This window comes from Pempheris klunzingeri, chromosome 20, assembly GCF_042242105.1.
Source record: "Pempheris klunzingeri isolate RE-2024b chromosome 20, fPemKlu1.hap1, whole genome shotgun sequence".
NCBI lineage: Eukaryota > Metazoa > Chordata > Actinopteri > Acropomatiformes > Pempheridae > Pempheris > Pempheris klunzingeri.
Window position 1 is genome coordinate 8,986,849 of NC_092031.1, and position 13,203 is coordinate 9,000,051.

General features: G+C 42.4%; 1 protein-coding gene across 2 annotated transcripts in view; it reads right to left on the reverse strand.

Moving 5' to 3' along the window:
- Nucleotides 1-13,203, reverse strand: part of LOC139219763 (adenosine kinase-like) — a 98,980-nt gene that overhangs the window by 79,826 nt on the left and 5,951 nt on the right. For both annotated transcript variants that reach the window (XM_070851714.1, XM_070851715.1), the window contains exon 4: nt 2,638-2,716. In XM_070851714.1, coding sequence (XP_070707815.1) covers nt 2,638-2,716 — 79 coding nt within the window. The remainder of the gene's footprint in view (nt 1-2,637; nt 2,717-13,203) is intronic.

The following is a 13,203-nucleotide window of genomic DNA, read 5'->3' on the forward strand; positions in this document are numbered from 1 at the left end:
ACCTGTGATAAACACCATGCGCACTCGGCGGTCGCAAATTCTGGATCACATGCTCAGAAAGGCCACCGTTTTTTTCCCCCCCTTCAACTTTGTAAATGACTGAAAAAAATATGATTGTTGTTTCCCGCCGTGCCCTATCTGAGCAGAAGCCCTTTGATGTGTGAGGCTGTATTTGAGCAAGCAACGCTGGGCTGGTTTTTGTTACCTTACAGCCCTGCAACATCCAGTAGGTGAGCCTTTATGTTGGACGCCCCTTCAGGGCATGGTGTTTGTTAGAGCTGGGCAAAGGCAACAACCTCCAACCCGTTTCAATCATTGCATTTTTTTTTTCTTCTTTGGAATCAGAGCCAAAGAGCTCTGCATACAAGCTTGCAACTTCACTGACTTGATCCAAACAAGATCTATGGCTTATTGAGGAGCACTGGGGCGCTGCTAAGGAAGCAGAAATGTGTTGATACATCTATCTTGGGACTTAAAGTTTATCACAAAAGTAATGTCAGTGCTAAAGATAGCACTGAGTGCAACCAATCGACCACTACCAAACACTGCAATGGATGATTTCGATCAAAGAGTGGGTCAGGGACGGTGGTTAGAGGGGAAGCAATACTTATCCATCTAAGCTTCGGCTTGGTCAATTCTCATTTGACTAAATCCAATTACCATCGATTCCGCATCTTCTTAAGGCCGAGGTTTAGGTTTTCCTTGATAGTGCAGAAATCGTAACTCGGATGAAGCGGCAGTATTTAACCTATTACAGCCTCCGATGAAGCGGTCGGGTTTTGGAGGAAAGTACGAGTTCTGCTGGCAAAGGCATTGATCCTCCCACACCCTGGGTTTTCCCAGCGTGCGCAGCGATTCCTGTGCAAAGCCTCTGAACACTCCTCTCTCTCCTCCAGCAGTGATGGTGCTCCTGAGCAAACCTGCCCTGGATCGAGCATCTCATTTAGTCACTGGGCCCTTTGATGTGGATTCAGTGCTGCAGTGCATATCATTCGTGTTTGAAGGTTCAGCTTCCACAATACAGCAGGGTTTGAAGTTTCACATATTGCAAGTGCTACAATGTGATAATCTGGGAGCCGGTTATGCATTATACATTTTTCATAAAAGAACACCATCACCTGAAAGTGAAATGTGGAAAAGTCAGCGCTTCAAGGTATATATTGACAGAAACTGTTTCTGAGACTTCTGGGTGTGGGACGAAAACACTCTTGTTATCTTGAGCATTTCAGAATCAGCTCTACATCTTCCCTCAGAAGGGGGTAAATATCCAAATAAACAGAGTAGAATAACATTTGACTGGGGTCTGCCATGCCATTATAACACAGAATAATTTAGTTGACTGAACGCTTCTCAGAGGGCACAGGGGCCATGACGGCTCTTTCTCCAGCAAAGGCCAGCAATAAAAACCTCCTTCTCCATCTGATCTCACAAGGGATTTGACACGCAACTTGGGGCCTTCTTCAGCGTCTTCTAAAATAAAACATGAAAAACCCTTGTCAGGGTTTATGTCTTAACTGAGGCAGATCAAGCTAAATCTATGACTTTAGCCAGTGTAATGATAGGAAAGGAGGAAATGATCTCGATTTCGATTTTCAAACTTGGCAGTGGCTCAAGTGGAAAAGTGAGTCCAACAATTTTAAAACTGGTGGCATCAAGCACAAAAGATATTTTTTTTAAAAACAGGGGGAGATGTTGCCCAAAGAATAAAAACAACTTGGCGCTGAATGCCTGTGAGTGACTGAGGTTTATGTAAATGCGTCTGATCTTGATAATTAAAGAGTGTTTGTATGGAGGTGCATAGCTCTGCGTCTCTTTTTAAAGGATGCTTACCGTCTCCAAAGCATGGAGATGGTGGCAGCCTGAGGGCCTGCCTGCCCCCCCCCCCCCCCCCCCCCCCTTCTCTGTATCTATCTTGTGCTAAATACACACAGACACACATTAAAATGCACACACACAAACACATGTGTATAAATACAAACTCTACACATTGTATTGACATGTATAAACAAAAAAAACCCACACACAAGAAAGAGTCTGCGCTTTCACAAACATCAGCCTCTCAATTAGCTTCTGTGCTCATTTCTCTTCAGAAGAGAATTATTTTTCAGCTGGATGCTTTTTCTTTGTTTATTGTGAGCAGACCAAAGCCTTATCAGCAGCTAATCACTGCATGTCAAATTCACAGACTTACTGCAGTCACTTAAAAAAAAAAAAAAAAGGATTCAGTGAATAATCTTCTCAAGTTCAGATTGCCATTTTAGATTTGGACAATTACCAATTTCTTTTAGATGCTCAAATCTGTCTAACAGCCAAGGAGAAGATCAGCATTTGTTTGATATAATTTGTTGTGACATGTTAATTGCATCTACTTGTAATTCACTCTAATTGATGTTTGATATGTCTCAGGAAATTAGGCCAACTAGATAACACTGCAAATATTATGAATCCTCGGTGCCTTTCTCTTTCCGAGGCAGGTCTGATGAATTCACAACACCTAAAATTGTAATGTGTCTACATGCTGTGCAGCTATTCTCTGTATTCCCAGGGTTGCCAGGCTGACAAATCTAAGGTTACAAGCATACCACTGTATATTCAAAACACATTCAGGCACACTGCAGAGGGCCAGAGAAGACTAACCTGAGCAATTTTCACTGAGTTTTGGGTCGAACCACCAGCATGGTATTCAACTTTGTTCCTCTGGACAATTTCTGCAAACCTGAAATAAAGATAAGTACAAGAGTTGTTACAAAACACGAGATTAACCACAGATTAAATTAGACCAGACCTGCTGGTAAAGTCTTGGTGTAAACACGCGATACAATGACGACTGCGGGTTTGTCAACACGTCACATTACATGTTTAGGAGGAGTAAGGTGAAATTGTGTTTCTTAAGCGCCACAAATAAGTCAACAAAAAATCCATTAGGAGAGGTACAGTTAAAGGGCAGCTGTAAACATATCATGCTGAAATACGAACGCTAGCATCACAACCTAGTAAAATGTTAAACACTTTAAAGACATTTTAGTATGCTCACATAACATGCCTACATGCTAACATACTAAAGATAGAATGACAACAGACAAAGTTAGTGGCTAGCTGGTGGACATAGTGGAGCATTTTGCAGCTAAATAGTCAAATATTTCTCTCAGGAGCTGGTGGAGACCAAAATAGAGCTAAAAGGAAACTGATGATTGGATTTACATTCACGACGGGCACAAACACAATTCCAAAATGAATGGTAACGTTGCTCTGTTTCTACAAGGCATTAATGATTAACATTATCGTGCTATCACGCCAACATTGGCATTAAGATAATTAATAGGACAATTGAGACTGGTATAGTGGTAAACGAGTAATATATTTTTAGATATTTTTTGGGGGGGTTTGTCTGGTACACCCCCATAGCTTTGCCAGATAAACTCAGTGCCCCTACACTGAAACCATGAAATGTGTTCAACTGAAACGATTTAACACTGCATATTTTTTCACCCTGTTAATTACATACACACTAATATTTAATATATAGAATTAACAGCCAATGTTTGGGTTAGTTAAGTCCAGTCTGCATTTGCATTTCAACCATCTGACACATTCAGTTATTTTAATTATTCATCGCATTACTTTTAGCTGACTACTTCAACCTTTTACCCATTATTTTTAGAAAACTATTTCAACCTTTTACTTTTTATCCAGTTTGAGCAGTTTTTAGTTACTTATTAATATAATCACATATGCACATATTACTTTGAGCTAACTACTAACCACAAGATTTAGTGTTCAAAACACAGTTTTGATATTTTCAAATTGAGCTAATCTACAGTACATCATGGAAATCACTGGGATAAAGTATGACTGACTGTAAAAAAACTGCAGTATGTCAACACTAAAATATAATAAACTTGAAAGAAGCATACATTTTTTTTGCCATCCTTCAACTGTGACATTCAAGGTGCAAGCTGTTTATATCAACTGCTTAAAAAGAAAAAGAGACACAAAGAAGCATCAAGCAAATTCTGGATTTTGTTAAAAGGTATACTTGACCACAAATGTTGCTGGAGCTGAAAAGAGGCAGTGAGGGTCTAAATGTCAGCTTGATAAAAGCTAAAGACGAACATTGTCCACATATGGTTATAGTTAGCCATACAGTATTAAAGCAAGATGAGCAGAGAAAGTTATTTCTGAGGAACTTGAACTGCTTCCTAATAGGCACGCAAGAAATAAAAGAAACTATTCAGCTTTCAATCGACTTTTTTGTATTTCATAGGTGATGCTTTCAGAGCAATTAGAAAAACAAGTTTTACAATTTCCTTGTGTACAACACCCTCACAGACAGATGACTTGTTTCAAGAGAGACCACATCTGATTAAATGTTTGATGTATGAACCATACAGCAACGTTTAGAAGTGACTGTAACAGACTAAACACACTGAGTCAAGAAAACAGACGTGACATTGGGGAATGGGGAGTAAACAATTGCTGAGTTTTCAAACATAAACCACAGGAGCACCCTTGGGTCTACAGTGAGAAACTGAAGGCAGTTCTATCATTTTTGTATTTTCCCATCATACTGCCATTTCAGACATCAATAGCTTCAGTGTTTAGGCGTAACGTGATGCAAAGCTGGGCTACACTGTGAGATAGAGCTGAGAACATGAATAATGCGTATCCTCCACATCGTTCACACAAACAGCCTCCCAGGGGGGGCTGGCTATATAAACGTGTCCACCCTGCTAAGGAAATTGACCTAACTGCAGTCAAGACGATACACCACATTAGGAGGTCCTTGACTTTTTATTCCTCAACTGTAAATTGATGACTGTCTATTAATAAGTGTATTTAGGGGGAAAAAAATCCAATGATATGGTAAATAGATCAAGGTGCACCATACCATTCCCACTGCTGTCATGTGTAATTCCACCTTAAATTAACTGGAGTTGTTGAGAAAATACTTGAGCGTAATCCCAGAGTGGTGTTGGTTATGTAAAGGCTCTGCTACTGAGTGCTGATGCATTCCCTTTTAAGGATTAAAAAAACATTTTCAGGGGAGGTCAAAGGTTGCATGTTTTGGGGGAGCTAACTTGAATTCTAAAGTTGAACCCGGATATGTGTCATGTCTGTTGCATATACTCACCGCAGACAGAACTAATATGTATGCAAAGTGCATCATGGCTTACCAACATATGTCAGCCAGAGGTGTTCAATACTTCAGCGCAACCTGGTTTAACTAGGCATGGCCAAATTTTGAGCGGGTGTGAAAGTAACCTTTACTGCTTCAAAGAAAGTCTGCATATCATGTCTCAAGGCAAGGGGTCTACCCAGGGCAGAATGTTCCTAATAAAGAAAAAAAACTTTCCATGCAAGTGGAAAATATGCTAACCGGGAAAAAAATCCTTCCTGAGACACCTGTTATGACTCCTTGACAAAGGAAGAATTTGAGCACTGTGGGTGTTTATAACATGAAGGCAGCCGAGGGACTCCAGAACCCATTTCAAATAGACACACAGCTTCTGAGGATTTCAGCTTTTTTTTTTTTTTTTTTCTTCCTAGAAGTATTTGCTCCACCTTTCAGTGCAGACAGCATGGGGCCCTGCTCTTGGATGCCTCGAAAATCCCATCCGAAAAGGAGCAGCTGCCTCGAGACCTTTACACCCTCAAACATCATGTGATCCCATAGTAGTGACACCGTAAACGGCCCCCTTGGCCATTTAGGAAGAGAAAATCCCATTCCATCTACAGCAGTCTAAGCTCACTCTGATGGGAGGGAGCAGAGAGAAAGAAATTGTTTTGAACAAAATGTCCTCAGCCAGTAACCTCTGCTTCTAAAGCCCACTGCTGTTGCTCAATGGAGGAGCAATTCCAACTATGCCATGCATTCCACTAATGTATGGACAGACTGCGTTATATAACACATGCTTTACAAGAGACTGCCCCTGACACTCTGGTTAAATACTACACTTAACTAAAGGCACTGTGCTGCTTTTCAATTTCATACTTTCCAATTTGAGACCAATAGAGACACTTATTTAGTCAGCTTTAAATCAAATTAGGGAAATTAGGCTACTGAGTGGAATATTTGTATTCAGAGGATATGAGAGTCCTCCTCCAAAAAATAATACCTCTACATCTCTTTGGCTTAACTCATCCAAATTGTCGGGGCAGATCACACAAGTCAGGAACATCGTGTTGTTTACATTCCTGGGGATGGAGCCCCCACCGTTGTTTCCCATCAAGGGAAATATGAGAGCTTGCAAAGTACTATGAGTGTTCTCTGCCCCGAGTGACTCATGAGTTCCTCTCTCACCTCCCCAAAAAACGAGCCAAGTAGATTATTTACATGAGGCAATAATTCAAGATTTGCTCCTCTAAGTCTCTTACATGGAGGGCGAGGCGAGCACATTTACCCAATCCCTCTTCATTCGCCTTTGATGTTAGCCTATCTCGATAAGACCGGATGAGTGCCCTAAAATCCCCGTCGAGTGATTTCACAGGAAGAACAAGTCTCTGTTAATCAATGGCTAGATTGGATCTGGATCCTCGGGAGTGGTCCGCATGAAAGTCCTCCCGAGTGTTTGAGTGCACACCGGGGTAATTCATCGCTAATGATCACCGCGGCACCCACTCTCCTCCGTTCGTCCTTATTTAATTGCCTCGTTCACGTTTAAACAGCTTACAAATCACAAGGACAGGGAGGGAAACATGATCAAACAGCCCCTATCACTAATCAGGGGAGGGCAAGGGAAGAAGTGAGAGGACTGGGGCTTCTTTGCTGCTCTCCCTGGGGATTAGGAAGGAGGAGAGCTGTACAGGAACAGTAAATTATCTCTGCTTCAGCTATAGCAGGCAGGTACATTTAAACAGGCATATCCATCTTTTCTCTCTCTCTGACAGAAGCAGAGAGGGGGCAATACAACTAAAAGGCTTCGGTAATCCCAGTTTCAACACAGGCATCTGGAGTGGAGACAGGTTCCTCCATTGATTAGATTCCCCAATCAGTGTGTGCATCCTACACCAGCCTTCCTTGGTAGTCTGGAGGCAGTACAAGGCCTGATGCACAGTAATTGTTTCCATAGGTCAGGCAGAGGAAAAACAGCTCGGGGACGTGATGAAAGGGAGATGGAAAGGGTGAGGAATATTGTTGTTTTTTCCCCCAATTAAATTGTTTGTCAAACCCTTCACAAAGGGTTACGCAGTTTATCTGTTTAAAATCAATACGCTCGTCTCAGTGTGAAAGCTTGTCCCGACACAAGACAGGCCCATTAATTATTCTGTTCTGCACGCTATCGCCGGGCTGCTCAAGGTTGAGCCTTATCTTTTCTTATTTCAAATCAATAATTATCTTCTACCGTGCTCACGCTCCCCCTCAGAAATGGATGTGCTTTTCATTCAATGCCTGTAGAGTCTCTCTCTCTCTCTCTCTCAGTAGCAACTGGTGAAGAACGCAGAATGAATAGGACATTCTTATCAGTGGAACATTAGGGCAGGATGGGAATAGATGGCGAAGAATGAGGCGCATAAAAGTACTGAACACAAATGAGTCATGATTCAAACAGCGAGCGAGGCCTTGTTCCCGTCCTCTGACATCTACTAATACACTACAGTAAGGGATGAATGCTGATTTGCACAAAAGCATTACGATATCTCCTTCTTTCAGGTATATCAGTCCATTTGTGTAAATCCCTATTCAGCTGAGAAAACCTGCCTCAAGTCCCTCAGTACAGAAAAACGCAGCGACTCAAGCCGCGATCAGCCTTTTTTGCATTATAGACTGGATGCACAATTAATGGCTGCACAATTACATGGTCATAATGGGTGAGTAATTGCATTAGAATGCAGAAACAACAAATGTGCATCCCTTTAATAAACGGCCGATCCAGCAGCAGCAGCAGCCCATTTGTTGGCATTAACCGAGAACTGCTGTTTGTACTTAATTAGGCTACACTCAAGGATTAGGCGGCCGGGGCAAAATCTGGTCATGGAGGATGAGTTCATATTATTTCCTCTAAAATGTCACAGGTTTTTGGCTTCGCGCTGCAGAGGGTGGCGTTGTTTGTCACACTGTACTGTGTGGATGTGGGAGAGGGAGTGTGAGAGTGAGTGTGTGTTTGTGAGGACATGAAAGAGAGAGAAAGAGGGACACATCGAGGGAGAGAGTGGGAAGACGGAGTGTGTAAGCAAGGATGGGGCTTCTGGCATTCTCTTGAGGATTGAGATTTGAAGCCGGAGCACAAAGCCTTTGAGACATTCCCCTTATCTTGGAGGTTGATACCAGGATCTCGGTGATTCAGAGCGCTCTGTGTGAATAATTTCACCAACACCCCCTACTGCGGGGACCATATGGCCCAGTGTGAACTTTAAACACACGGGGAGTGTTGCTGCTCACCAGTCAGGCCTCCCATCTCTACCCCCACACAGTCTAGGTGTAGAGAAATGATCAACACAGATAGTATACTAACTAGCCTACATGTATAAGGGCTGCTGCCATCAGTGGCTTTTCCTGTGTGACTGCTGGGGATCAAAGATGACTAAAAATAGCCCTGAGCATGCTTTTCTGAACTGAACATGCTGTATGTACTGGCTGAGACGCCCACATTTTAATTATAAAACGCTCTTTAAAAGGGGGAGTTGGAGAGAGAGGAGGGGAGGAGGGGGGGGACGCCCACATGCACAGAGATGTGGATTATATTTGTTACACTCCCTCTGACTTGTGATGTTTCCTTCTGGCACCACCTGCTGGCAGCCACCATCAACAAGAGGGAGGTATTTGCAGCTTCGGCGAGGACGAGCCTTAATTATGATTGCATCAGCCATCTCTCATGATGCAGCATGTATGCTTTATAAATGCAGAGCAACCACCCTGCATCGCAGTGTGCTAACCTATTTCCTCAAAAGAGAGGAAAGAAAACTACAGCAAAAGAAGATGTGAGGCTTCTTTATCGCCATTATTTGAAAAGTTTACTTGTTTTATAATTCAAAAGGTCTAGATCCACATTTCTTACAGTTGAGTACAGCCCGTAGCGAGTATGTCAGATTATATGCAAGCGCCCCAAATCGTCAGACTCATGCATATCAATAAAACATCAAGTGCGGCTCGGCTGACGGCTGAACATGTTTCTGATGTCTCAATTACCAGTTGAGTGCCATTAATCTCTGCTCTCTCTCTTTGGCTCAGAGGCCAGCTGATGGATGCAGGCCCGCGACCTTTGCCCTCAGCAGCAGGGGGAGCCGGATGTTCTGACCCCCCCCCAGCGGGCTGGCGGAGGTGAGTTTAAGTACTGTAGTACAGCACTCAGCCTCAGCAACAGACAAGAGAGCTGGGAAGTAAAAAGGAGGGGGTTGTAATGTGTCTACACTCAGTCAAGCATGAGTGCATCCACTGAAGTGGCACCATGGCAAGCACATGCAGCTTCTGCACGCATGCTTGCATGTGAGCACACAAACACACACACACACACACACACACACACACACACACATGGGGAAGTGTTTCTCCTCCTGACACACCAGGATAGCTCCGCTGGGGGTTTCTAGCACTCACATTTTGCTTCGTTATGTATTAAAAAAAAAATAGAAATAGAAAAAAAAAAAAAAAAAAAGAGGAGCAGAGTCAAGTGTGTTTACAGAGCAGAATCTATCACACACACACACCCAGGAGCCAGAGTGTTTAGCATGTACTCAGTGAGAGGGGCCTTTGTTGTTTTCCTCCCAGTAAGCAGATTGAGCTGCACGGCAGCAGCAGGGGTGTGTAAGATGTACACAGACAGCGGGGTGTGTGAGTGGAGAGGCACCTCCACTGATCTCCTGTGTCGTATGATGATGTGTGTGTGATGTGTGTCTCAATCCAGGGCTGATCCCCCTGAGTCAGCCCTGTCAGTGATATGAGCCTCCCACCCTCTCTCTCCCTCTTTCTCTCTTCCCTTTGCCATCCGGAATGCTAATAACAGCCAGCCACTAACGCTGCAGCCCTGAATTATTCATGCAGCAGAGGGTCACACGGCATAATGAGGAGTTTACTCTCATTCTGGATGCGATTGTGACGCTGCTAATCTGCATTTAGCACAGAGAAAAGGAGAGAAGGGGGTAGAGAGAGGGAGGAGGAGGAGGAGGAGGGAGGATGAGCACTGATGAACTTAATTGCTGTGAGCAAACAACCTCTGAAAAGAGTCACGCCATCATCCAGAGATGAGAAAGTAAACAATTAATTATCATTGGACAGAGGGAGTCATAAAACAAATGTTTGAATGGGACTAATATTCAGGAGCCAACTGATCTTTTTTTTTCCCTGCTCGGAGGTGACAATACACTGTAACAATGACTCACTCATTTGACACACTAATAATCATTAGCTCTAATACGATATGGTTAACAAGCCCAAGAGGGTTTGGGTGGATGGTAAGTCATGAAACGCTGCGTGTTCTAAACAACCTGTAATGCCTAGTTATCCTGGAATAAAATGTCTATTTGCCCACATTATAATCTCCTGCAGAAAGAGGCGTGTTTTCATTATGTTGACATGTTATTTCCTATGGAGACTCCTTGGGGTAAAAACAGCAGACTACTGTTGCCCCCTGCTGGACGGAAAAGGCACATGCCCTTTAACTGCAATTCCATAATGAGCAAAGAAATTACGTTACAGTTCAAATAAAATACCAACTGACTGCTAACAACATCTAAAAGGTCTGCATTCAAAAACAAAATGCAACAGTAAAATCTAAAAAAGGCAACACTTAAATTAATAGTACAACTTCTTATTCTTATTTTTACTTTTTTTTTTTAATTTGATCATCTGAGATACAGACAATATGTACAACAAACCTTATAAATGTTATAAAAAGGCATTAGCTGCCGTACAGATACCGGATGTGCCCATTAAGCCACAGGATGGCAGCAGTGACTACAAAAGGACCTACAGCACCGCATTTGACTGTGTCTTCCACTGAAATGTACATTCATGTACGTGAAGGCAGTCAGAGAGGAAGTCAAACCCACTGTTTTGGTTAGTTGGTTTCCTCTCATGCCTCAATTTTAAAAGACTCAAGGCACCCTGTGAGAAAAACTAGCATCTAGTGTGAACAGCTACAGTTCAAAAACAACAGTGGAAAAGAAAGCAGATGCGATACAAGGTCCGGACGAGTCAACATGACTCACTAAACACCCCACTGTAAACTTTGTATAAAGCGTTGAGAGGCAGGAGCTGCCGTATATATATAGAGGAGAGAGGGATGATGGTATGTGATTCTAGCAGTGTTTGAGATTGCACTACATGATTTTTTTTTTTCCTTTATTAGACAGGAGAAAGTATAGACACAGACAGGACACATGGGGGGAGAGAAAGCGGTATGAAATGCAAGAGACACTCATGGCCGGAAGTGAACCAGGACACTGCGGTTGCATGGTATGCATCTACGCCACCAGGACACCCAGGAAGTTAGTGGGGGGGGTTTTCAGCAGCGCAGCAGAACTGATTACTTTCATTAACATTTTACTGTAGCTCCTGCTTAAATCTTCAATTACTCAAATGATAATCTAGTCAACTATTGTTTCAGTTAAGTATTATGTCATCTGATGATTATCTTCTTAATAAGTCGCTCTTCAAATTGCTTGTTTTTTCAGACCAACAGTCCAAAACACAACATTCAATTTACAAGCTAAGAAAACCATTAATATTCACCTTAGAGAAGTCAGCCCCAGAACATTTTTTGGCACTAACAATTAATAAATTGTTGCGTGTTTATTCTATGATGAGCAACTAATCCATTAGTCGTTTCAGCTCCTATCACGCGTTTCCAGAACCTAAGGTGGCCATCCTAAATCCAAAGATATTCAATTTATAATGGTATAAAGTAGGGACAAGAAGCAAATCTTCACATTTGGGAAGCTAGAACCAGCAACGTTTTGACATTGCTGCTTGATAAATGACAGACAATTGTGATCGTGCAATTTTCAAACTTCCTTAAGTAACAACCTAAAAAGTTTTGAATGAAAACTGGGAATTAATTGTAACACATTTGAAGTGAAATGAAAAAAAGGCATCAGAAGTCACAGTTGAGGCTTGTTCAGGGAAAAAAAAAAAAAAAGCATTAAGTCCCCAGCCAGTACTAACAGGGATGTTGATGGTTTCTATAGCAGGCAATTTCTCAGCCACAACAGGATTATATGGGCTCTGCTGTGACTAGATAATTGAATTCAGGCATGGCCACAGTGCACTGCATCCAATGATCTCTCTCCCACCAGGGTGATGCGGAGGGAAAAAAATGAATCGTGTTACACTCTGTAGATTCAGAGGCACAACAATAGTGTTAGTCGACTAGACTTGTAAGTCTGTTGTGGCCTTTTAAGTAATGATGTTATTTGTCACAACACTTCAGCCAAGTTCTCCTTTGTCCATGGTCCAATGAGCCTGTGAATGACCTCACTGCACTTTGTAGTCTAATTGAGTACAACTCACCCACCATCCTTAGTAGGACCACTGCACTCATATCCCAGCATTCAAGTTTTTCATCACCTTTGCTGCTATGAGTTAATAGATGATGTGATAAAAAGAAGAAAAAAAATGTACATCGAGATATAAATTGATGGACAATAAGGGCAAGTATGCTAGTGTGTGTGGTATGTGAGAGGACATACGTTGAAATGCATTGTGCTGGGAATAAACCCCCAAAGCCGCATGTTAATCCTGCCCTGACCTTGTGCAGAATGTGGAGGGAACAGTGTCTGTGGGGCTAAAGATAACACCGCTGCCTTTGTGCTGGAGGAGAACAACACTGCTGATGATGCTGCTTTGTGCTGCTGCTGCCGCCCAAGGTCACATGTGTCCCTTTGTCAAGTAACAAGACCTGACAAGGTAGCCTATTGTAAGGTACAGGCGGTCCGATGTACTGATCTGTCTTTATATTGTGGATGCATTACTCTGGTGCTTCATGATTTTACAGCTGCTGCACAGTCGCTCACTTAAAATTCACACACGAGACGCTAAAACAGAATTCATCACTTTTTTCGAGTTTGAAATTGTTAAATCAACATGCACTCTGCTAAAATTAGACACCATCAAACTAAAAAGTACTCAGAGGGCAGAGACTTCTGCCAAGGCTGCATAATCCCTTAAATGTGCCATTTTAAAAACAGAGAATGTTTACAAACGTTTGATCTGCGTCTGCATCCAAATCTGCATCAAAGTGGAAGCAGCGAAATATAATCATGGAACAG